Here is a 27,057-nt window from a genome sequence, read left to right as displayed (position 1 = left end):
ATGCTGAGCCGCAGCTCCTTCACGAGCCTCGTGGTGGGGGTGTTCGCCGTGTACGTGGCGCACACGTGCTGGGTCATGTACGGCATCGTGTACACGCGGCCCTGCCCCGCRGCCGTGGCGGCCGGCGGCGCCGCGGGCTGCGTGTGGCCCTACCTGGCGCGGCGGCCCAAGCTGCAGGTGAGCGCCGGCCGGGTGGTCGGGTGGCTTCAGCCCCGCGGCGGCTTCGGCGCGGGAGGTTTCGCGGTGGAGGGGCAGGAGATGCTGAGTGCGCTGGTAGTGCCCTGTGGAGCCTCCCCCTGCGCTGTGGGTGGCGGCCCCGGCTGAAGCGCGGGGCGGGGGATGTTCTCTGAGCTTTTCTGCTCGCACGTGTAGTAAATGGAGCAAACTTACTGGAAAAGTGTTTCTACTTAGCATGAAAAAAGCTTACTTTGCTTTCACGTATAGCCCCTCCCTGCGGGAGGGATCCTATAAAACCCCCTGTAGTGGCTGTGCTGCCTTTCTGTCCCAAAAGGGATAGCAGGGGAAGCCGAACCTTTTTTTAATTAAAAGAAAACTTCCTTGAGTGGATAATTTTCTTTCCCAGTGTGTATAACCCGTATACCCCAGGGAAGGTTACTGAAGTTGACTTACAGAACTGCCCTCTGAGCTTTCTGACATAYGAATTTAACATTTTTGTGCCCTGATCGACCTCTGTTGCCTTTTAATTTCAGCTAAGTGTGTACACTACGACAAGATCACACATTGGTGCTGAGAATAATATAGATCTAGTTTTGAACGTGGAAGACTTTGATATTGAGTCCAAATTTGAAAGGTAAGTGTTAGTTCTTTGCTGCGTTCTTCAGAATGTATCCTAACTAGTGATCACATGTGTGCACGTATAAGTGACAAGAGATGGACTGTCTGTTAATAACAGTAGTGTTTAGAGAATTAGTTTTTGCTGCTGTTCTTGTGTGTTTTCCATTTTGGGTTAATGTTACTATTGCATCTTCTACAGACTGTTCAGTTCCCATGCGTTTTAGTAAATCAGTAACCATATTCCCAGTGTTAAGGCAGCAAAGAAGTTGGTAATGTGCCAGACTTTCCATTTAGCATAAAGAATTCCTATATCTAAAAGCAGTGTTTTATATATATATCTATATGTAAAGACAGCATTTTATAAATATATATATATATAAAAAATATATACATATAAGTATATATATTAAAGGTTAAATATATATATAATATATATATTAAAGGTTCTTAAACCTTTAAGTGTTGATAAAGTGGAAAGGGTCTTGGTGGAAAGGGTGAGATAAGCTCATGTGGCACTAGAGAATAGTCTGTTTCACAGACTTTTCCTGCATTGAGCTATCATCTCACAGTTGCAAAAAAACARCTCCCTGGCAAGCAAAGCCTCCCTGATAAATACAGGAGTAGTTGTTTCCTCTCTGGTCTGTCAGATAGTTTTTTGATCCCCTTCTAAGTATTCATCAAGAGTGGAAAAGGGATCTGGAGCCCAAAGTAGCAAGTGTGATGATTTCTTGGTTAATTCAAGGGTTATGATTTCTTGATTTCAGTCTCTAGAAATTCTGTAAATTCTCTAGAGTATCTCTCTGTTGTAGAGTTCTTTGCTTGTGGTGCAAAGTCTTGGAAAACTTTTTCTTTCTTTTTTTTTTTTTTTTTGAAAACTGAACATTTTTGGTATATATTCAACACATAAAAGCTATATTTATATATTCCATGATAATTTTGGCCCTGTGAGCAATTGTCATGGGAAAGCAACTAGACAAGCGATGGTGCAGTCTTTCTATGCTGCATAGGGTAAGACGAGATGAATTGACTAAGGACTAAGATAATTTAAGAGGACAGTAAGACCTTGCTAATGCAAATATTGTGGCACATCCTGGATGATATAAACTGATCCCACACAGTGCAGGCAGGTTGAGGCATGTGAGCCTGAAGTAATTATTGTGTGGAGAGCAACGCCTCCTCTTGCTCATTTCCACAACACCTACTATACTGTAAGGTAAAGATCAATATTTCAGCTTGTGCTATGTCATCTCATAATGTGCTGCTTTTGCGTTTTAGGACAGTCAATGTCTCCGTACCAAAGAAAACCCGGAATAATGGAACACTATATGCATATATATTTCTTCACCATGCTGGCATTTTGCCGTGGCATGATGGTAAGCAGGTGCACATCGTAAGTCCTCTGACTACGTATATGGTTCCTAAACCAGAAGAGATTAATTTGCTCACTGGAGAATCGGACACACAAGTAGGTATCTTTTTTCACAGTTCAACAAGAAAAATATTTTAATGAAGATTTTCTTTGAGGTATCATGAAATATTTTTTTCTGCTTGCTGGTAAATTAATTTAAGAGTCTGTAAACTGGATTAGCACTTCGTTGAAAACTGTCCTGCAATAAGGAAGACCTGGAAAGCAGAGTAAGCATGCATTCCCAAATTAGGGGACACAACTCAGTTTTTGCCTTTTTGACTTCAACGTGACATTGGGTGTATGGTGTATATGTTGTATTATGAGAAAATATTATGAGAAAAACTTAGTTTAGGGAAAGACTGCTCATGTTGTTTGCAGCTAAGGCCTCTGTAGCTCCAACTATAATATATAAATGTCAAAATAGATTATGCATAAATCTTGGCCTTTTTCAGTTCCAAGTTGTAGTGRCCTTAACCATGGATGAAACTTCGATTGAGGCTAAATTATACATTACACTTTTTTTCATACATTGAAGAGGAAAATAAAAACTGAAAGTTGATAGACTATACATCAATCAAACAAAATCCTCTTCTTGATAAGTAGCTTGTACAGTAATGCTAGACCACTCAGCAGAGTGCATGTGGAGCACGTTATAAGACCAGCTGCTATTAAAACTCTTCCCTAATTAGCTTCAAGGATTCATTACTTTTGATAGAAATTGTTTTGTCCTGCTTTGCACAGTAAATTGGATTCATATAAAATATTGTGCTTTGCTTGTRTGAAAGAGGCCTGATTTTGATCCTGGTGAGTTACTGAAGCGGAGAGTGCTTCTGTTTCTTCAGTGTGTTTTTATTTCCCCCTACGATTCAAGTGAATAAGATTAGTATCCTTTGTCAAATGCTGAAGTTGCTCACTGGGAAAAATATACAGTGATAGAGAATGAAATATTTGTAGTGGTTACTGTGCACAGYGTTCAAGTGGAGCCATTTTTGTTTTAGAGTATTGATCTTTTTTATATAACCCCTTGTTGTCTGAAACGTGGCTGTAGCCAGCGTTGTTGTTTCTGCATTGCTGTTTCTAGATCCAATTAGAGTGTATATGAAGCTGAGGRTGAGTTGAGGCCACAGTCCAACATACTGAAAGCCAAGGCCTCGTTCAGTTTCAGCACTACTTTACACAGCATTCAGCAGTTCAGAAGTTCAGGCAAATGGTTTTTGAATTAATGTCTGACTGCTCTGATGTCCTTATTTTCAAGTGACTTTTTCTGATGAGGTTCAGATTCCTGAAGTATTAACTTGAATTAGTTCAATATTCATTCCTGCTAAGCAAGACTGTGAATGGATACTGGAGTCTTTCACTGTCAAATTATGGTTGGCTGGTATGGTCAGTTCTGTTATAATTGCACAAAAATAATTGACCAGATAATGCACCGGATGGGAAAGGGTTTCTTAATAAGCTTCTGATCAGTGATAGAGCAAATGGCTCCATAGATTCTATGAGCTGAAATTCTACAACTTGAAATTCAAAAAAAATCTTATTCAAAATTCTGTTTTGTTCAGCAAAAAATGTATGTTTATTATACTTTTAAAGCAAATTGAAGCAGAAAAACAGACCAATGCATTAGATGAACCTGTCTCACATTGGAGGTCAAGGTTAACCTTAAATGTCATGGTGGAAGATTTTATCTTCGATGGGTCGTCCCTCCCTGCTGATGTTCACCGCTACATGAAGATGTAAGTTAATGATTTAATTTTCTAGTTTCAGTATTATAGACTTCTTACACACTTTTCTGAAAGTCTTCCCTGTCCTTCTTTAGTATTTTATATTTGAATCAGACCTTGGGAGATAAGACTAGATACTTAGTGCTTGTTTTTCAATAGTGATAATTAATAACATATTTCCAATGTGGTTTTCTACTACATAAAAATATGAGAACAAAATATGAGCTGCTCAGGGCAGCTGAGTGTGAAATTTTTTTTGCATGTCGTTATAGTGAGACAAATTATAACTGCAAAGGCACAAGTGAAATGCTACCGCAGACTACTTGTTCTCCAGCCATACTTGGGGTGTTTAAGGTAATTTTCCTTGACTGTTCCAATTAACCTTCATGTCAGGGTTATTCATATAAACTGCAAGTGCTTAAGGGATGGAGCTTATTTCCTGTTCTATCATTTCCCCTCCATGACTGGTTTCTTTTATTTTGCAAATGTGTCCTCCTACATCTTGTTGTTTTCTCCAGAAAATACTAGAAAGCGAGGATGGGTTTTTAGGCCACTAAGTGCAGGCACCAGCTTCTGTTCGCAGCTTGCTTACATGACTTCTCGTGGTAGCTGTATAAATAGTGCAGTGCTGCCTCATTGGCTTGTGTTGCCGTATGCTGATGCCTTCCTCTGCAAGACCCATATCAAACCCAGAAGGATTTGCTTAATGAACAGGCAGTGAGGGGCTAGGATAGCTTCCCAATCAAAATAGACAGACTTTGCAGTTTCTAAGCTATGTCCGTATAGAACAGGAAAGGGTTCCACTAGGCTTCGTGAATGAGGTTTTCTCTTCCAGCTGTGTTTAAATGGTCAGCACTGTTTCATACAGGAAACAGTGTGAATATGAAAAAGCCTTTGTCAGCTCTCCCAGTAGTGACTTTGTTAGTAGACGTTGCATAGAAAATTAAAATAAAATTAAACCTCTTCAGTTAAACAAGATTTCTGAGCCTTGAGTTAATGCTTTTTCTGTATTACAATGACAGGGCCAGTTGTCCCTTGTGTACTTAGCTTACAGTCTGTCTAAGCGCACACACAGAGACTTCCTTTTACGAAGTACATCTCAGTGCAGGTAGTTGCCTCTTTACTATTCTTAGGGCACTCGGTTAAGCTCTATTCCAAGCTGCTGGCAAAGGAATTATTTACAGATAGTCTGCCAAATCACTGACCAAAGATATAATGATTTCCCCTCGATGCAGGTCTTTGAGGGCTTAAAGATTTAAGTTTTAGTTTCTACTGGTTGAGATGGTAGAGCCACGGTAGGGCAAGTAGGGGGAAGTTGACATTGCTACAGAAGTCAAGGGGTACAAATTGTGGTAATGACTTAAGTGTGTTTCACTTTGACAGACTTTAATTCCTGCCGCCWCTGTTAACATGACAGCTCTGGCTTCATCACAGCTAATGTCATTTGTCTTTCATTCCTTATTGCTTATTCTGCCTCTCTACTGAAAAGTCAAAGCAGAAGCTAGAGAACTATGATATGCTTAACTTTCATCTTTCAGTTAGTCCTATTGCTTCTCTCTTGCCCTGTGTTTTTACAAAAAAAAAAAAAAAAGCCTGAAAAGACAGTGGCAAATACCTATATGGGTAGATCTGAAAGCAGTGATAGAGCGCTAACTGTAATAAAAGTAGTATTCTTTGTAGATCATGACAGTCATAAAATCCATGTTTAAACATCCTAGGGTTCATTTGGGGAAGACATTGCATTACCTTCCAATATTATTTATTGATCAGCTAAGCAACAGAGTGAAAGATTTGATGGTGAGTAATAGAATACCTTTAATTACATTTAACAATATTAACAGCAATCTTGAATATTGTTTTAATTAAGATTTTGTCATTTAGTTTTTTATTACAGCAAACAACCTAAGAAATTAATAAAAGGACTCTCAGTGATCTTAATTGTTGTTTCATTTAATGTGATCAACTGTGGCAACTGTGGAAGCTGGATCTGGGTTTTGAGACACCCCCTTGGCAGATGCAGCTGCCAACACTCCCTTCTGCTCTGCCAAAAGATACCTGGATTCCCTTGCTGCTGTCTCTGGGGTGGATGTGGAGGACACTGCAGCAGCATGAACAGCCTCGCCAGCAGCTTGACTCCCTAAGCTGGCTGAAGAAGATGAGGTAGCATCCAGGAGTTGCTCCTAATATCTTCTAGGGCAAGAGCGTGCTCAGTGCAGCTGGTACTGAAGCCACAGGGAGAGAAGAGAATCCTTACCGACTTACCTCCAAAACATTCACTGAGGCTTAGTTTTGCCCTGGTGCTTTGTGCAATGTTAGAAAGTAACCTGAGCATCTTAAAGCTTGTAAGTACAGCTGGAAATACCCATCTGCTGGTTCTGTGCACTCAAGTCAGAACTTACAGACTTACCGGAATGGATGAAGTCAGAAGGGACCTCAGGAGGTTGTGTAGTGCAGCCCCCCTGCTCAAAGCCTGATCATYTAGAGCAATATATTCACATGGAATTCTCTGTACTTCACTTTGTCCCCAGCTCCCGTTTCCTGAGAAAATTGCATGGTTCTGCTGCTGAAGTCTCCCATGACAGTTTTCTCCATCTAAACCATGGGAACCTTATGCAGCTCTTAGCTGAGCTCTGCAGTTAATAGTAATTGCCAACCAAAAAATGACTGAGAACAAAAGCCTTGATGAATCTCACAGTCCAATAATTGTATATGTCTTGGTTCGTCTTATTCTAAATGTTAATCCTAGTGGGTGTGAATTTCCCCCAGACCTTTCCAATTCATACACTTCATGATGGACAAAGATTTTTGTTGTTGAATGCTGGGGAGAAGCTTTTTAGGAGCTGACTCTTTTTTAATTTTTCTTTTTTAAGCTTTCTAGTTGACAAAGCAACCTCCTGAGCATTTCAGTTACAAACTCCTMGGTCTTAGGAGCAGATGGTTTTGTCCAGTGTTTCGTTAGCTATTTCTTTATTGATGTCCTGCACTCATTGTCTTTTGAGTTTCTTACCAAGGCTCATTATTATGCTCGGTGCATTCATGCCAGTACACAATAGCTTCTAACTGGTCATGTCCTCTGTTTGTAAATAATTTCAGTGTTCTCAGCTTGTTAAYGATATTCCCACCGCTGTCACACACATTGCAGTTGCTTGTATTGTAAATCTGCCTTAAAATGGTTCAAGATTTTGAAAACAAGTGCTGCAAAAACTATCAAAACTAGCAAACTCCTCCTTCAGCACTGACTTATGTAACTTCCCAATAACGATTCACCAAACTGCTGACAAGTCCTACAGTAAGAGTGGTCTGATGGTACGATGAGTGAAACACAAGAAAGACTCAAGGTAATACAGCTTGTGGACAGCAAGGTCAGTATTTAACTGGAAATAGGGGCACAGGTGCTGTCTGCTTGATAGGTTTGACCTGAAACCTTGTAGTTGGAGAGGTATTTTCTGCGCCRTGGTAGATTTTTGAACTGGTGACTACTTTAACCCTCATGTAGGTCTTTTAGGGTAAGTACTGAGGTGTCTTGTATTGTAATTGAGCACTTAAATGTTCTCCCTGTTCTTCAGTCTTGCCCTTCATTGGAGGGAAGGGCACAGGGCTCTGGTTTGAGAACACGTTAAAATTAATTCTGTAGTACTACCTTGCTCTTTTCACACATTGTTTCGTAGTACTCAGACACTGTTTTGTAGTACCTGAGTGCTGTTYGGAGGCTTTACTGTAAGCACAGGTTGTATTGCAGAGCTTTGATAATTTCGTGGTTTTCAAGGCTTAGCAGTCACCATGCTCAGCTAGCTGCACAGCAGCACTTGCTCACTGTAATGGTCTATTAGGAAAGAATTCTTCTGGCTTTTAGATGTTTATTTGCTTTCATTGTCCAATAATTTGTCTTGTACTACAAGCCATTTTTCTTTCTATGCTATCTCCAACTTACTAGTCTGTTTTTTTCTGAATAGAGTGCACTGACCATGTGTTACTCTACCATATTTRTGCTGACTTTTTTATTTTCTGTCTGTCCAGCACAGATAAAACTTCTTTTCTATCCTTTCCCAAAAATGCTGATGTTATCATTTATAAATGGAGTTAGTAACTGAGTTGCAAAGAGAATGCGGAGATTATAGGTGTATGTGTGTTTTGGTAAAGAGCAGTGAAATCTCACTAGCTTGCTTTATTTTCAGTTCTGTCCCCTTTTTTGCCTGTTTTTTTGTCAGACAGTTCAAAGATTCCTGACAGAGTTCTGATTTCTTCAGCTTTTCTCCCTGCTTCATTTATAAAGCTTTCCCTATTATAGCAACGGTGAGTTTGCAATAGAAACTTGAAAAAAAGTAGACTGCTAAGTTAACATTTCTTAAAAAAAATAAAAATCATAGTCCAAAAATTTAAGGTCTTGTTTTTCTTTTTTAAAAAAAAAAAAAAAAGAAAGAAAGAAAAAGGCTGTGTGGTATGTGATATAATTAGTTTCTTGTATTTTCAAAAAAAAGAAAAAAGAAATAACTGATATAGCTGATGGATTTACTTTTGTTATTAAAAAGGAAACCACTTCTCTTGTAAATACAGGTTATAAATCGTTCAACCACAGAGCTACCTCTTACAGTGTCGTATGATAAAATATCTCTTGGAAAACTCCGATTTTGGATCCACATGCAGGATGCTGTATATTCCCTCCAACAATTTGGTATGCTGCTTTAAAAAAAAAAATCTGAATGGCATAAGGCAAAGATCTCAATTTCTTCTCAACTTTATTGCTATTTATAGATATTTAACCACTCTGTTTTCTGATACTTAGGCAATGTTTAGTGTAAGCTGCTTTAATTATGTAAAGATTCAAATAAAATATTGAAATGTGATAGGAAACAAGAATACTTGATTTAATCATTTGTTAATTTACAATTTTCTAAAGAGAATACTACTGTGAAAGCATAAGAAGCCAAAGTAGAAGAGAGTGTTTTTCCCATGGCTTCCCCCTATACTCATGGAGCGAAGACAGCTGGCTAAGTTTATATAAGCTTTGAAGAATGCAGGAGATATTGAGAAGATAAATATCTGAATTAGTGGTCACTGGCAAAGTAGCCTTATACCTCGGGTGAAATACAGCCAGGCACAACAAAGCTTTCCACTGTGCAGTTTTTTCTGACTACCTCTTTTTTTTTTAAAAAACTACCTTTTTGTACAAGGTAACATCCTCCCTCCTTCAGGAGATTTGGTAAGAGAGTTGGGAATTAAGCATTCCTTGATGGGCTGTGATCTCCAGAAGGTGCTTTGGGTTTTTTTTTTTCCCTTTATCAAGAAGGAGCTTCTAAGTTAATTCTGCAAAGACTGTAGAAAAGCTTGAAATGGATCCAGTCTCAGGAGCCATGCTGTTGCCCCTAGGGTTCAGTTGTACACTGACCTCTTGTCCTCTCTAGTGGGCATCTTTTTTAAAATGTTCAGTTTTTGCTGTGAGGCTCGCTTTCATGTGTGTCGTGTGTAAGTGCACAGGGTGAGCTGAATAATCTTCTTCTCCCAGGCCAAAATGACTTTCTGTACGTGTTATTTGTGCATCTCTTGTTCAACTTAGGTTGTAGCTACACAGGTTATTAAAGGCACGTARGACTCCTTCTGACTAATAGATTTTTTTTTTTTTAAGCTAGACAAATAATTAATTGGCATATGTCTAGAATTACATTTTACCTTGCTTTGGATTTATGATTGCTTACCAAAATAYATCCGGGTGGAAAAAAAAATCTTTCATACTAGAATCTAGGATAAAAGCAACTAATACTATAATATTTCTTGCACAGTTACTTGTTTTTTTTTTTTTCTCTCTTAGGGTTTTCAGAAAAGGATGCAGATGAAGTAAAAGGAATTTTTGTGGATACTAATCTGTATTTTCTGGCTCTGACATTCTTTGTAGCAGCATTCCATGTAAGTGGTGAAAATTATTTTTAAGAATTTAGCTTACATAAAAATTGTTGCACTTCGTTTATTGAGAACCATTCCTAGAAATAGTAATTACCTTAGAGCAATATAAGTGCTCTCTTGTACAAGGCAGTTGTAAAATTAAGAACTTGCAGAGCACCTTATGCTTTTTTATAGTTAGAGTATATGTTATTAATTTACTGATAGAAATCCTTTATTTCGCACTAATAACATATTTTCTGCCATTCTATTTATAAAGCTGTCTAAATCTGAGAAGACTAAGAAGCTCTTCTAGACTGAGAGCTATTTAAATATATGTTCTTTTTATAAAAAATTGCTTTTTGTAAATAAATATAAAATTACATACTATATATAAAATATACATTATACAATAAATTTATAATTATTAATAGTCTTAATATTGAATTAATCACATATTATTTTATTATGCATTATTAAAATGATTATTAAATTACTATTGAAATAATTATACATTATACAATACAATAATAATATATAATATGTATATTATATATTATATAAAAAGAATGTAAAATTTCTTTTATATAAAAAGACCTAGGATTTTCTGAATTACTTGTGCTTTTTCAAATATCAACTACTGAAAAAGACTACTGAAAGKCAAAAAAAAAATGTTTGGAGCACATTTAAGTCAAATTTAAGTTTAGACAAACTTTATAGTGCTGAAATGAAGATAAAACTGTACTGAAGGATTGTTAAGTTTGGACAGAATTAAAGAAAAAAAAAAATACTATCACTCCAACACAAAGCACTAATAGAGTTCCCTGATCTGTCCAGGAGCTGAGCAGCTTCTCAAGGACCTTAGTTCTTCATCCTCTGTCACAGGCTTCTAAAACAGATGCTTTTTTAGCTTGTGTTTATGGTGTGTAACTTTGATTCTGGTTTTGCAGATCTTAACTTGTAATTCCATCATAAATAACTTTTAGTAATTCAGCTGGTAGTGCATGTTGTTTGTGCATGTTTCAGTCAAATTGCATGTTTTTTTGCTATTTGTAGCTCCTTTTTGATTTCCTTGCATTCAAAAATGACATCAGTTTCTGGAAGAAAAAGAGAAACATGATTGGGATGTCTACAAAAGCAGGTATGGCTTATAAATCAGTGCTACATGTATGTGTGCTATATAGTATATACTGTGCTTTTGTTCTTGCTCTAAATTGAAATGTACGTTTATCCAAGGTGGTCAAATGAGATGTTTTCTTTCTATGAGTTTAAAATTTCCRTCAGCGAAGGAACATAAAACTGCAGAGAGAAGAAAGAGGACATGAAAAATCTTTTGACTAGAGAGAATGTCCTGTCACATGTAATGTTTTTATCTAAACAGGATATTTGGGATTTGCAGGATAACAGGCTACAAACTTTATTTAAATATAATACAATATTATAAAGCTGTGGTTTCATTATTGTAGGTGAAAAAGACTAATGAAGGGGAGTGGTTTGACATCTGTCAATCTCTTAATCTTAGCGACATTAGCAGCCAGATGTGGGTGCTTGTGATTAAACATAACACTACTGAACCTTATTTAATCTGTTAATACTGCATATTTTTCTAAAAGATTTTCCATTATGTTTATAAGCCAAAATGAAAGATATGTGGTCATTTACCCTCTAAAACTGTATCTCCTTGTTCTGCAATATGTACACCTTGATTAAAATATGGAAGGAATATAGATAGGAAAAAAAGACACTATGACATTAGGATAAACAGCAACAAACTTTTTTCAAGTGGGGATTTTTCCTTTTTGTCAGAGAGCAAATGGCGTTTATACTGCAGCTGGTGTATGTATGCACAAAAAGGTCAAGATCTGAAACAATCCAAGGATTTCAGGCTCAGAATTGCTGATTGCCAATTAGCCAAGTGAGAAAAGCCAGAGTGGAAAGACAGATGGGTATAGGTTTTCTTAACCTTACTGTCARAGACATAGTGCCCAGTCTGCAGTCTGGCTTTAGGATTCCACAGTTTCTTCAGCAAACTTCAGTCTCCTTCCTCTCTGCATCTCCTTCCTTCCCCTGTAGGAAGTGTGGGACGAGAAATTGCCATGAAATGGTGCGATGTTATAGTTGATGTCCAGGTATCTTGTAGATCTAACATATTCCTGCCCCTGCCTACTTTAATCTGTGAATTATTTAGGAGAAGCTTGTACAGAATTTTGCAGAACCTGAAAAATAACCTAAATGTAAACTACTTGCTTTTTTCAAAGCCAGTGAGTGAAGTGGATTCATTGTACAAGCAGTTTACTAACAGTTTACAAGCATTAAATTAGTTGCATGAATTTCCAAGACTGGCATTACTTTGGTATCTTACAGCTTCCTGAGACAAGAATCACCAGTGTATGGTTCATTGTACTGATATATTGTTGAATTGTTGCAGTACAGAAGTCTTTAAATACTGTTTTCCTTTCATCTCTTGTGATAAGGACTTCATCAAAAGGTTTTGTGCCTTGCTAGGTGTCTTTCTATGCAGTCTGCTTGGAGGTATGTAGGTAACTGGGCTTTCTAGAACTGCTTTRCATAATAAAGATGGATGGAGAAGCAGTTCACGCTTATACTACTTGAATGAGATAGAATTATAGTAAATAGGCCAACAGTTTTCTGTTGTCTGAACTATTCGTTTAAATATTAATAGCATATATTTTTTTTCTGTCTAGTTCTCTGGCGGTGCTTTAGTACTGTTGTAATATTTCTTTTCCTTTTGGATGAACAAACAAGCTTGTTGGTCYTGATTCCAGCAGGCATCGGTGCAGTGATTGAGGTAAGTTGATAAAGCTTTAGAACTAATTGTTAGTATTCACAGGAACATCTATCAATTGTTTCTAGAGTATTTTTATAAAAGATTCTTTTTGTACAGTAAATTATAAAATAATGCTAAGCTGATTATTAGTTATGGAAATATTAAATAGTTACTAGTTGTGGAAAATTACTGTTGGAGTCTGCTGTRTTTAACTGGCCCTTGGGTAGAGGAGATTACGTCTCTATTAGATAATAAATAAATTGGAAGTACAAGCTTTCTCTGGGAAGGGCCAGCTTGTTACTGTGGYGCCAAACACAGGGCATCACTCATGGGGCTAGGCCTGAATATCCATGTCAGGGAGCCTTCATGGAAGCACTTGTTGGAGAGCAGGGGGAAAGATGCCGCCGTGCTGCAGTTTTCTGCCAGGCCACAGCTGAGGCCTTGGCGAGGGCAGAGAAGGGGGAGACTGCGAGATGCTGCTTCGTCGTCCCTTCAGCAGAGCACGTCCAGGCAGCGCTTGGCAGAAACTGCTTAGAAGCCTCCGCAGTGCTGGGAAGAGAGTTCTCTGCGTAGCAAGCCCTGCACATGTTGTTGCTTTTCAGTATTTAAAACTAAGTTGAGGACTTTGTGGGATTTTTGACTCTGCATCTCATGCAGTTGCAGTCACAGCGATTTTGTCTTCTCTGTGAGGACAAAATAGTTCAGAACACACTCGTTTGATKGGGTGCTCTTTTAAGGTAGTGATTAAGTTGCTGAATTTAGAGTCTCAAATATGACCCTTAAAAAWTCAACTTACTGCATATTTAGGCTCTAGTGAAAACTGCAAATAGTGATATCCCAAATAGTGCCAGTTCCTTGACTACAAAAATAGTTATTTAGTATTTGAGATAGAAAAAAAAAAAATTTAAATATGGCATATCTCTGTGTTGTTTTTATATTGTATTTGCTAGTTTTGTCCTCCAAGCATTAAATTTAACCTTTCATTTCAAAATTTCTTTAGCTCTCTTGAATTTCAGCTAGGTTTAAGGGAAAAATATGTATCCAATATGATAACTTGCTATAAGTATGCTGCTCATAATGCTAAATATCTTTGATTTTAGCTTATTTGGATTTTAAGAATCAAAAAAAATCTTTGAATCTAAATATTTGAGAAATCCAAAAGGACTAAATGATTTTAGAGTGTGTATTGGCAAAATAAAGACAGTTTGGGTTATAGTAGAGTGAAAGACGGGATCGGCTGCATTTCAAGACTTAAACTCAGTTGAAACCTTAAGATTCTTTATTCCTGTTTTATACAGAAGATGGATTTATTGTCCACCATTTTATAAAAAACAGGCACATCCAGATCTCATTTGTTGAAGGTCTCCACAGACCTTGTGCCTGTCAGAGGTTCTTGTTGGAGCTGCCCAAAGAGCAATCGGCAAGAGAAAATCAGAGCCCTYGGAGACCTGTAGTCCTTATGACTATTTGTCTCCTGTCGTGTTTCTCTCTATATGCCTTACTTTCTAATATGTTGCTTTGGGGTTGCAAGCTGGGAAAACTTGAGTTTAAAGAATTATATGGGTGCATTATGGGGAATTCACGTTGAGGGAAAAAGTTGTGGTTGAAGTTGTCAGAGTGGTTGCTGAAGTAAAATATCTCTGATGTCAGGGGATGGCGAGGTGACATGCTTATCTAAAGTGGGAATAAACATAGAGATCATACATCTGAACAGAAAGTTGGCTGCTTGGGAGTACTTATTCGCAATTTACCTTTAACACCTATTTCTCACGCAGTTGGTAACCATGACATTACTTCTGTAATGAGCAGCCTTCTCTCCTGTGTCAAAGCTGACCGTACAGGATTTTATTTACCCATTTGTTCTGTTTTGTTTGGAAGATATGATGGGTAGGAGAACAATATTGGTGTCATTATTCAAACAAAAAAAAATTAAGTCCAAAACCAACCTTGCCCATAAGTTTCATGGAACTGAACTTACTGTACTTTCCTGCTGAACTTACTGTACTTTTTTACCTGTAGAACTTATACAGTGGGGTCCATACTGGAATGAATTTTTAAATAAGCACTTCGGACTGTATTAGGGGTGGACTGTAACAGCCTTGCCATCCTGTGGGTTCACTGACTTAGCTTTAATGCCTGTACTCTGATGCTGAAACATAGTGACTGAGTAAGGGTCTGTCTGTCRGTGCTTGGAGTTCAGAGGCACCTGGGTCTTGGAGACCCAGCTGCTCTTGAAGGCACGGACGAAACGTCCTTGGCAGGTGGTTACTGGAGGACAGKTAAGCTGAGGTGTGTTGGTGCCACTGACTTCCACAGTAGCTCTGAAATACAGATATCCTGCAAAGACTAAAGTTCTTTCACCTCAGGTAGATCATCAAATATGGGGAGTTAATTAAGCAGACTCACAGTGATGTGCCTGTCTGGTGCCATGGCTTTCAGCTTGTAGTCATGAACACGCAGGGCAGGCTGCCATGGTCAGGCAATTGCTGGTTTTATAGGTATGACCTTTTGATTATCTGAATCTCGTGGAAATTCCTCTAGATAACTTTATGTGTGTGCAATTTGTTTTGTTAACCACAGCTCTGGAAAGTAAAGAAAGCTTTGAAAATGACAATCAAGTGGCAAGGCATAAGACCCAAAATTCAGGTACGGTAAATGTCACCCTTTATGAGTAAAGCTGTGAACTTCTTGTCTCCTTTCAGGTTACTGTGCAACTTGGCTTTCACTAAAAGGAAGATAAGAACTAGAAAAGCCTTGTATACACGTYTTTTCTTTTTGAATGACTTAATACAAAAGCCTGCATGAGTAGCTGTGAATGACAAATGTGGTTTTGATCAGTTTGTGTGGAAGGATGAACACTTTGTATGTATTTATTATATGGGAAACTTCAAAATTCTCAGCCCCCCTGATTCYTAATGGACGGACTTGAACTCCTGCCGCTGTGTTGGAAAAGCACTTTTATACAAAGAGTGTCTATATTCAACCTTTTTCTTTTTTTTTTATCTGTGAGAAACAGTTGTGTAATCCTCAGTGTTTACATAACAAGAAATTCTGGCATATTTTTGCTGCATGAAGTCTGCCTCTTAAGAGGCTAATAGCCCTGTTATCTCCCTTGGCAGTATTCAAGTAATTGCTTTTGAACAATCCCAACAACTTTGCAATTCTTAGCTGTCTTCGAAGTTTCTCTCCTCTTGCAGCTGGGGTTTGTTTATTAGGGTTTTGGGGTTTTTTTTGATTGTTTTCTTTTTGGTTGGTTGTTGGGGGGGTGGTGTGGGGAAGGGTGTTCTTGGTTTTTGTTAAACCTGCAAGAGCATAGTTAGTTGARTTGCTTATTTAGATGTAAGAACATTATTATTTCAGTCTACCTTGTGCTAACRTTTAAAAACCTCTGCATAGTAAAGACAATCAGAGCAACCCATAAAGGGATTGACGGGGAAAAAAAAAAAAACAGGTATTTTTCTTTTAGAATACAGTGTTTTCAAAGCTGTCTTRCTTGACAAGTTGTCTTGTCACTTGCTGAATATTCATCTTCTCTCCAAGAAGTAAACTCTTGGAATGTGTTTAATTCTGATGAAAAGATTTCCGAACCTTTGTCTTCACTGGCTTTTCTTGAGAAAACTGTTAGCAGTTCTCTTCAGAGAAACAGAACGAAAGTGGAGATGATTCACAGTTGACCTATTTGTGCATGAAATGGTTATGGTTATTAGTAACTGCTAYCCCTACCTGCCAACCTCCCAGTTGTTTGACTCTGCTCTCATTTGCTGAACTCAACAGCTGTCTCAACAGCACTTCTCAAAGCAGAAGAGTCCTGAACCTTCAATGTAAAATATGAAGGAAAAGATGTATGTTGTAGCTAGCCTATATTGAGTAGGCTGCTCACATCATTTGTAGTGACTGTCTTGCATAGAAGCATAAAAGAATGTTGAACTATTACTAGGCTGTGTGTCTCGTAGTAGTTTAAACGGTTCAAACCTCCATTTAGGCAGTTGTGCAGTAGATGTTACAAACTTCTGTGTCAGTAGGAAATGTGCTATTTTTGAAATGATCATTTGTTTGGAATAAGATGGCTTCTTGGAACATAGTATGATGCTAAAATTGTCATTTGGGTCAAAATACTTTTTACCACAATTCTGACTTAATTATCTATTTTATATATTTTGCAGTTTGGTACATACAATGACTCTGAAAAGAAAACTGAGGAATATGATGCCCAGGTAAGAGGAAATCCTGTGACTTCTCTTAATATTAATGTGGCCTACTTATGCTCTGAACACATAGTAATATCTTTTGTCCTAAAGCTGTCACAGAATTGCAAGTCAGTGCCATCTCTCTCAAATTGAGACACTTGATTTACTCTATGGGTAAAAGGCTTTGGTTGTTACCTTAAGGCTGATAATGTTTGAACAATTTCACCTGTCACTGACTTGAACTGAAAATGCCTAAACTAGATAGAAAATATTCGCAATTATCCTCTTACAGTTTTAACAACGCATCACTTTTTGGTCACCCAGAGAAGATAGTAGGCTGGGGGGATGCTTGATCCAGCCCAGTGCAGATACCTTGTATTCTTATGGTGTGTCTGAGTTTGAATTAAATCTTGCAACAAGATTCCTTAGGAGTAACAAAACTTAGTATTAAATCATTAGTTCTGTGCTTCGGTGATAGTCTTCAGATGAACCAGGATGCCTGATGCCCCTGAAGAGTAGAAGCTTTTATGTAGAGTTATGTAGGGTTTATGATCTTCTTTTGCTTTATTATGTTTTAGACAAGTGTTGATCTGTCTTGTAAGATGGTATTTTGATAACTTCAAGTTAAGAGTAACTGTCCATCAAAGGAAGTGATTATACACCTCTCCTCTGCACTTATTAGCCTGCATCTAGATGAGTATATCCAGTTTTGGACCCCTACAAGAAAGATGTTGATAAATGGGAGCAGGTTCAGCAGGGGGGAACACTGAGATGCTACAGCCCCTGTGAAGAGAGGCAGAGGATGTGGTGTTTGCTCRGCCTGGAGAAAAGGAGCTTCCAGGCATCTCCCAGCACCTGTGGGGAGGTTATCAAGAAGATGGAGCCAAGCTCTTTATTGTGGTGGAGGACACGAGCATATCAAGAAGTTCAGACAGGATAAAAGGGAAGATCTCTTTCACCTTGAGGACAATTCAGCATTTGAACAAATTGCCCAGAGAGACTGTGCAGTGTCTCTCAGAAATGTGGTCTTCAGTCTTTTTTGGTCTGCTATGGTAGTGTTGTTAACTTCTTGGTCTTCTTGTGGGCTTCATGAAAGTTGTTCATGATCCCCCAAATCTGAGAATGGGGAAGCCRTGTGCTGACCAAGCGTATTGAGCGTCCATGCTATTTTCACTCTCGTGAGAGAACAAATTACTTGTCCTGATATTATCAGTTTTCCTCTGAGAATTCTGTGTGGATTTAAGTTAAGGAACTCTTTTTTCACTGGAAAGTTTTAGAAGATAGCATTAATTCATAGATGGATGAGAGACACTTGCAATGCTCAAAAGTTTTGAGATACTTCTGTGTTTGGAGCTGAAATTGAGCTAAGGTGAAGCAGAAGTACAACACCCATCTCAAGAGGACTGTCTTAATGGGTTGCCATTCCTACATGTTCCTCACAAATTTGAGAGCYGATATGTGTATCTGTTTATGTGGARGAATGTTTGTGTGCTTCCTGATTTATGAAAGTATTTGAACCCTGGTGTTAAGTAGAGAACKAGTCTTAGACTCTAACCTGCATTAACTGTGTCATGTTGCCTGTGCATGTTCCAAGCACCTTTGGTGCTCGCACTGAGCATAGGAATTTTTACCTTCTCTTGAACTGGAAGCATAGTGGAAATAATAGTAGATACTCACAAACCAGAAATGGTTTTCAGAGAAAAAGTTACATGAGTGTCTTCAGCTGACATCATGGGAAAAAATTACTTATAAAATGTGAACTAATAAATTATTTTCCCTGTCTAATAGGCTATGAAATATTTGTCATATTTGCTGTATCCACTCTGTATTGGAGGTGCAGGTTATTCCTTGCTGAATGTTAAATACAAGAGGTATGGTATTGTAAATCTATCCATGATTTTATGTAGAATCGAAATAGTTTACATTTTTTTTCAGTGCTGATTAGTTTGAGATGATGGGTTGGTAATTTTGTGTAGCTTGATTCATAAGGTTAGAACCTGAAAAAACTTGAGGTATTTTGTAGCGGCATGATTTTCCAGCTAGAACTTTGCTGTGCAATTGCAAGTTCAGTTTCAAATAATGCAGTGTGAACATTCCAGTTGCAATTGGAAGGATGGAATTTAACTGCCGTGTGATCTGCTCTTGTTATTTGGCTCGGGTTCTGCTGCATTGAACTTKTGGTGTTTTTTTATATTTAAGCAGGGGAAGAGGTAAATTCCTTCTATCTGCTTTTTAAAAGCAATGTGTACTACAGTGGTGGACACAGAATGGTATTTGTCTCAAGTYTGATAAGCCCTTGCAATGCCATGTTAAGCCTCACTAATATTTATAAATACAGTGACAGCCTTTCAAGGCATTAATGTCAGTGTGCATTACATGCTGATGTAGTTTGGAGAAGTCTTGGAATATGCTGGAAAAAAATATAGAAGCCCTCAAATTTCTCCAGACTTAACTTGTTGGATACCACTGATAAATGTCCATTGCTTAAACTATTAGGTGCTTTTTTGGAGTCCTTTGTAATGAAAGGAAGGTGTGAAGTATTTTGCAGAATTAAACATCTCCCAAAACAGCCATTTCTTTGAGCAATCAGGCAGCCCTTGGCTGTCCATGGCCACGGGGTGAGTGTGTTGTGGATGGATGTGTTTGGGTGAGGTGGAAAAGAAACAGGTCTGTCTTTTGCTTGCAGCTGGTACTCCTGGCTGATTAACAGCTTTGTCAATGGTGAGTACCCTCTTTTTTWCTTCTTTTCATATGTCTTCAAACTAGGGGCAAGACCTAAAAGTAGAAAACTAACTGGCATCAGCTGGAATTATCAGATACAGAATAATAATTTGACTGTGATTTCCAAAACTACTACAGTAATTTAGAAGAGTAAGCGAGCCAAAAAGAATTGGAGGGAGCTTCTGTCTTCAGGAAGAAAGATACAAGTCTCTAATTTGGAAGTATAGAGTTGCCTGGTGTATGTATGTTGTGCATTTACATCTAAACTATTCATATTTTATCTTCAGGAGTGTATGCGTTTGGGTTCCTATTTATGCTGCCCCAGCTGTTTGTAAACTACAAGGTAAGATTTAAATAAGACAACTGTTCTAGGCTCTTCTTGGAGACTTTATTACAGCCTCATATATATATTTTTTTTTCTATCCTAGATGAAATCTGTTGCACACTTACCATGGAAGGCTTTCACCTACAAAGTAAGTAAAGCTGTACTTTTTCTAAAGGCTTGTGCTGTTATTGCAGAAATAGCAAAGCTCAGCAGCAAACTTGAGAAGAAAGGAAAAATCGTTCATTTGGGAACAAAATAAGTTCACTAACAACGTCACAGCTGTGTTCTCACAGCCATCCACGTGGGTGTCCAAATTCAGACAGCAAAATGGGTGCACCCAAACAGCCCAGTCAGGAGCCCTTGTGACAGTGCAGAGAACAAGGGGCACCCACCTGAGTTCCTGCTCTTCCAATTCCTCCTGAATTGGGATCTGCTGTTTTCTTGACCTTCTACCAGCTTTGTGGGGTTTGGTTTCCATCTGGTGGCAGCTCCGGGAGGCACTGGCATTGTTCACACTGCTGCTTTTGTTGTGCTGGGTTCTTCCTAAGGCGCTGGTCTAGGTGCCATCAGCAGGCCCTGTTTCTCTGTGCTGCCCCATGCGAGCATGTTAAATCATTCTCCCTTCACACYGGCATTATCAACAGTCTTTGTAACAGAGTGCTTTAAAATAAGCACTGTTTAAAGCTTCTAAAAACATGTTGTGCTCTTTCGAACTGATAATCTAGGACACGGGAGCTGAAATTTTGAAATTAAGAGCCTTAACGTAGTTTTTATATTTCTGTGAGCTTGCAGTCATAGCCACAATTTCTGCCTGTTGTAATTAATCAGAACTTTCCAGTATCACAAAGTTCTCCATATTTCATTCCATATACTTTTTTATTTTCCCCAGAAGTGAATCCTCCTCAATTTCCCTTTTTAAGGTAGAAATTTATATATAGTTGAGCCAGACTAAGTGCCCACCAGTAGCGAAAGGAGAAGCCAGGTTGATGCCTAACCCTCCCTGTAGGTTAGGGTCCGATCCAGAAGAGTTAYCTCTTTATTTCTTTAACCCCTAGCAAATTATTGTCATCTCTGTGTAGCTTGGGGCCTGTTTGTATTGTTTTCCCAGCAGCCGTCTAGTAATTTAAACCTTCTCATTTTAAAAGAAAAGTCAAAAAATTTTGCTCTTGCTTGCAAAAGAGTATTACCTAGCTTAGTGGATGTAAAAAACTTGAAAATGATATATGGATGCCAAGTAAGTGCTTTTAATATTAAATGAATAAATATATACAGGTCACTTCTTTTTCACCCAGAAAATGTGAACCGCGATATTTTGCGAATCCTGAATATTTTGAGTAATGAGAGACTATAATATTTCATCTCTTTATTTTAAAGATTTCAGTGAAGTTACTAATATATGGGGGGTTGCTATTAGCAATACTCATTTGCCTCAAGCAGTCCTACTTCCTTTCTACTTCTAACTTGGACTGTGTCAGCCCCTGGTCTGCAGTGGTGTGGTTTAAAGTAGCGAGCACAGTTTTGATTAAAGGAAGGCAATTTGAAGCTTGCATTGGGTAGTTTCTCAGCCCAACTCTTGAATATTGCAGTAGATGCATAATCTGTGCATCTACTGAAAAATACTATTCTAAAAGGCCTCTGTCCTGCAGCTTTGTACGACGGGTTGCTTCCTTTCATACCCAACTAAAGTTTGCTTTTCTTTCCTTTTTTAGGCATTCAACACCTTTATTGATGATATTTTCGCTTTTATCATCACTATGCCAACATCTCATAGGCTGGCGTGCTTTAGAGACGATGTCGTGTTCCTGGTCTATCTTTACCAAAGATGGTATGCTTTCTGTCTTAGCCACTGGCATTTTTTAAAGCACTCTAAATGCTTGCAGCTGTAAAGCATTACAGAAGAACTTGGGATAGACTTTAAAAAGATTATARTTTTTTTTTACATACTCTATTAATGTCTATAGTATGGTCTGGATAATGSTACATGTGTATATGCCAACTGAGTGGGAAGACTGGGGGATCCTGAAAAGGCAATCTCAATACAAATAAGTTAAACATAGCAAAAGTTACCTTCCTGTAACTGACAGCATTCCTGGATCCTCCATAGCACGCTGAGAATAGTCAAGTTCTGGGCTCCCCAGGACAAGAGGGATGTGGAGCTRCTGGAGAGAGTCCAGCGCAGGGCTACSAGGATGATSAGGRGCCTGGAACATCTGCCCTGTGAGCAAAGGCTGAGGGAGCTGGGCCTGTTCAGCCTGGAGAAGAGGAGGCTGAGGGGGGACCTGATCAGCGTGTATAAATACCTCAAGGGAGGCAGTGAGGAGGAGGGGGCGGCCTCTCTCCAGTGGTGGCCAGCGATAGGACTAGAGGCTGCAAACTGAAGCTCCAAAAGTTCCACAGGAACTTAAGGAAAAATCTCTTWACAGTGAGGGTGACAGAGCCCTGGCACAGGCTGCCCAGAGAGGTTGTGGAGTCTCCTTCTYTGGAGATCTTCAAAACCCGCTTGGATGCAGCCCTGTGCTACGTGCTCTAGGTGACCCTGCATGTGCAGGGGAATTGGACTAGGTGATCTCTGGAGGTCCCCTCCAACTTTAAGCATTTTATGGTTCTAAGTAATTAAACTCCTTCTCGCAGCATTTACAGAGAACTTGCCACTTTTCCCTTCTCCATCTCCAATCAAGGCTCTTGCTTTTCATCAGGTGAAGTTGTACATTTGCAAATTTCAAAAAGAAAATAAAAATAATCTGAAAAGACAGAGACTTGAAGTAAGAGCAATTCYTAAGCTTTTATTCACACTCCCCACATATGAGTTCTGCGCTTTTAACCCTTGTCAAGGGGCTGCCTGTCTATATACAGCTGAAGCACGCTGCTCCAGAGTAGCCATTGAAATATTAGGCATAAGTTAAGCTAAAGAAGAGGTATTCTTGTGTAAATAAATATTTATCTGTGAACCTTCACATTGCACCAGATGGCATGGGTGTTGACAACTAATCAAGTCTAAATGAGAACTTGAGTTTTACCTTTATATAATTTCACAAAAACGGACCGTTTTCAAGGTCTTATTTTGGAGTTTAAGAGCCCGACAACTTCCGACARGGGCTTGGCACTGGGAGAAGCATCCTGGACTGCCTAAGAAATATGGCGAGCTTTAGGGGAATGCTCCYGTGCTTTGAGAGGCCCTGCGGTGAGACAGCTGGTTAAGTCTGAACATGGAAAAGCTGATACATCCATAGCTAATCTGTAAGACTGTTGGGTTTTAGGGCACAAATAGGAATAGAGAATATGATGAGGAAGGAATTGACTTGTAAAATAGTCAGGATGACACAGAATTTCAGTTTGAAGATCAAGTAGCACTGAACTGCTTGAATCTCATTAAACCAGCAGACATTAGTGCATGCAAGTAATTTTTTTTTCCTCCTCCTTCTACCAGGCTTTATCCTGTGGATAAGAGCAGAGTGAATGAGTATGGAGAATCCTATGAAGAAAAGCCGAAAAAGAAAGCTCACAGAGAATAATTAAAAATTGAAGAAGTGTCTGACCCTTGGACTCTTACTGGTTACCTGTATTACCTGGTCTTAAGGAAAAACTTATTTAATAAGAGTATTTTTAAAGCTTATGAGAGAACTACATGGACAATACATCTTCTATATTGCCAAAATCTAGTTTTGATATCCTTCTCTTTCAAGATTCTTTTTGTCCTCGTGAGGTCAACAGTCTGCGAGATGTCATTCAACATCCTGTGTTTAAACTTCTCTTCAGTGAAAAACGTAGTGTCCTGCTCATTGTAACTGATGTCTAAATCGATGTTCTTAAGACAACTCGGTAACTGTGTGGTGCCTGTCTCACTGGGCTCTAGAAAGTGGAAAAAACAGCCTCGTGTCTTACAGCAGTATGAAGCATCACTGCCAAACTGCAGGCTGTCAAAGTTGAAATGGAGAGTCATTGGATTAGACACTAACCACAAGGTGATAGTGGAAATTCTAGAAATCATGATTAAAATTGTACRTGAACTGAAGTTCATAGCTTAAAACAATTTTTATTGGAAATAATGAGACAGATGGGCTTGGTAAAATTCAAATAATGGTCATGTTCTTAGACCACATTCTAGCAGAGGATTTGTTTTCTTAAATAAGATGGGGGGGGGGGAAGTAACATGATTTCTTTTAATATATATCTAAGTTTATATAAATCATTCTGTATTGTTAAAAAATCCGATATCATGTGATAGCAGGTGTTCATGTAGCACAAAATTGTGATGTGCTAAGAATGTCTCTTAACACATCTTGAATTCCTCACGATAGGGTTGTTAGCTGATGATCCAATAGACCCGTTTTCTCACCTTTCAAAGGGAAAGTGGAACGATTTCTTGATCTCTTCCTTCTCCCTCCCATTCCAGAACATGTATCATTCAAATGGAATTACTTTGCTTAAATACAATATTATTATATTGTACTCGACAGTTACCTAGGAAGAGGGTGAAAAATAACCACCCTGCTTACGAACAGGTATAACTGCTTTGTAGACATTCTGAAATCTATATTGCACCGGGCAGTTTATGAAGGTGGTTATGTTGATCTGCTTTTCACTATCAAGGTAGCAAAAATAAACAAGTTGAAATTGAATTGTTGTACCATAATTCAAACTGCACCAGTGAATTGAAAAACTCTAAGAAACACAGAGTTGCAGTTTAAAACTGCAAGAGTGACCATAAATAAAATATATAGCACGTGACTTTTAGCAGCAAATAAAAGGGTTCAATTCCAAAACCAAGAATTGAATGACTAAGTCTAGTGTCTCTTTGGTCAGTGACTTTACGTGAATTAACCAAATCACTGCCAACCAAAAGGTTTTCATTCAGTTGCACCCTGTTTGTGCAAAGCTGCTTAACTTCAACATCCTATTGATTTGAAACATAAATAACTTCACAGAACCAAGATCTACTACTGTGCTCTGTTAACTGCTTTATGAACTACACTTTATTGAGGCCCAATGTTGCAGAAGCCTAAAGGCATAAACGCTTGGGTCATCCCCAGAATACAGGCTTGGGTCGAACTTCTTTTGTCATGGACTACAGTCTGGTTTTACTCAAGTGCTTACATGCTGCTCAGAGTGTAAAGGAGTCTTGAGTTGGATATTTAACCCATTTTSATGTTAAACTCTTTACATTTTTAGTTGTAAATAATGAGGACCGTAGATCTGTTGGTTTTTATCATTAAGCATGTGTAAGTCTACAAAAAAAAAAAAGAAGTTATATTTGCTATACTATGTATCTGTTTTGGTTTTGTTTATAAGAAGCTCCTAGCTGTGAGACAAATTAATTTGGGACTTTTATTTCATAACAGTAGATCAGTGTTTGGAAGTTTCATCCTGATATAAATAATTCAGAAAGGCCTTGCATTCCTTTTTGTGCCATTTCAAAATAATCAAGTCATTGATTCTTTCAGAATGTCTTCTGAAAGTCCAGAATACCGTATTCAGGTACTTTTAAAATATTTCAGCATTCATTTTTGTATGTAGCGTGTTGAAAAATCACTCTTGCACTTTTCCATACTGTGAGGTTTTTTTTGCTGCTCTGCCTTGCATTTCTGATGATAATGACCTCAAAATATCCCATATAGTCATAAAAATATAAAACTAGAGCATTTGAGGCATTTATAATGAACTAGACTTTCCTGTTCGATTCCTTGTTTTATGCATTCCACTTCCAAATAAACACTTGCATATGGGACAGAGTTACTTTTTGTTGGTGGAAAGATGATGAAGAACTAAGAAGATGAAAAACTAGTATAACATAGGGAATATTACATGTTTCAACTTTCGGGTTGGGGAAATGACGAGCTTAAAACAAAAACATGGTTCTATTTATGTTTAATGTAAAAAGTTTGGATATTTTTTCTTTTAGATCCAGAATTTTATTTAGTATATTGCAGCTCATGCTTGGTGATCAGTATCCAGTCTACTTAGGCTTCCAAGAATAATGTAGCCTCCTCCCTTCTGCTAGGATTAACTGTGGTGAACAAGTAGGTGAGCATCTTGTGTTCTCACCATCAGAATTGTAATGGGGTTGGAAGATGTTTGCAAGTTACAATGACCTCTGTGTCTGTCTGTGTGCTAGACTTGATTTGGAAAAGCATCAGGTGCTTCTGAGATCAGAGTCTCCTTCTTTGGAGATCTTCAAAACCCGCTTGGACGCAGCCCTGTGCCAYGTGCTCTAGGTGACCCTGCGTGWGCAGGGGGGTTGGACTAGATGACCTCTCAGGTCCCTTCCAACCTTAAGCATTCTGTGATTCTGGAAAATACTGCTACACAATCCTTGGTCCATTATAATGGAATAACCTGCTCCTCTATGGATGTAAGTGAAGAAAGGCAGTTGCCTGGAGAAGCTTCCTGTAGGTGCATGTGGCCTGTGCCTCCACACCTCAGAGCTCTTCCGTGCAGGCATTGCCTTCCTCACTACCCTTTCAGTTCCTCCGAGGTGTATTACTGAGAGGACAATATTTTCCATTTCCATAGCATGCAATTTCCTGGTCATTTTCACCTCTTAATGGCTGTTTCCTGCAAAATAGGGCCTTTTCTGCCCTGTGTGGCTGCTCTTCTTTGAGGCCAAAACATCTAAGTGAATAACAGTCTCCCATTACCTTCTCTTACACAAGGGTGAGGTTTAGCTTTGTATTCTACAAGGATTAATAGTATTTCCTGGTGGTTATCCCTGTATGGTGCTCTGGGGAACTGTGAGTGCTCCACTATTTTCATCCTTTTGTACTGAATAGCACTGCTCTTTGGAGCAAACTGAGGAGTAGTCTCTACAGCTTCTCTTCACAAGTGTATTGATTTTTCCTTTTAGTATCATGCCCTCCCCACCCCACCCAGCAAATCTGGTTTGTCTTTTTCATCCTCATCTCTCCCCMCCCCAGTGCATATAGCTGCAGCAAAAGGGAACAAAATACTTTGTCTTCTGAATTAAAACAGATTGATGCAGGGAAAGTCTAGCTAACCTTATCTGCCTAAGCTCAGTTCATGAARCTCTGGGGCAGAATATCTTCTTCCCAACTTTCCACAGTTTATACACTGTGCAATCCCACAGTAAAAGATCTCAGCCATAGATGCTGCCTGGTGGAAGCTTCTCCAGCTCTAAAATAGAGGGTGAGAGCTGGAAACAACCAGACAGGCCACACCAGGGCTGCAGCGGGCTGTGCACCAAAGGGAATGAGTTTGTGTGAGATACTGTAGGAGTGTCRCTT

At 38.6% G+C, this 27,057-nt stretch overlaps 1 protein-coding gene across 1 annotated transcript; it reads left to right on the top strand.

Moving 5' to 3' along the window:
* On the top strand, window positions 1-25,013 carry CLPTM1L (CLPTM1 like). Its single transcript, XM_026039637.1, has 17 exons — window positions 1-177; window positions 711-811; window positions 2,071-2,260; window positions 3,794-3,936; window positions 5,643-5,721; window positions 8,479-8,596; window positions 9,731-9,825; window positions 10,855-10,939; window positions 12,504-12,607; window positions 15,167-15,232; window positions 16,750-16,800; window positions 18,562-18,644; window positions 19,460-19,494; window positions 19,782-19,837; window positions 19,923-19,967; window positions 21,529-21,644; window positions 23,247-25,013. Exons 1-17 carry the CDS (start codon window positions 1-3, stop codon window positions 23,329-23,331), a joined length of 1,629 nt encoding a protein of 542 aa, XP_025895422.1. The 3' UTR covers window positions 23,332-25,013.
* Window positions 25,014-27,057: the final 2,044 nt, after the last annotated feature.

The sequence above is a fragment of the Nothoprocta perdicaria genome, unplaced genomic scaffold (assembly GCF_003342845.1).
Source record: "Nothoprocta perdicaria isolate Ctin4 unplaced genomic scaffold, notPer1 scaffold_235, whole genome shotgun sequence".
NCBI classification, from domain to species: domain Eukaryota; kingdom Metazoa; phylum Chordata; class Aves; order Tinamiformes; family Tinamidae; genus Nothoprocta; species Nothoprocta perdicaria.
The sequence above is the reverse complement of the archived record's forward strand: the minus strand, read 5'-3'. Positions and strand labels throughout refer to the sequence as shown.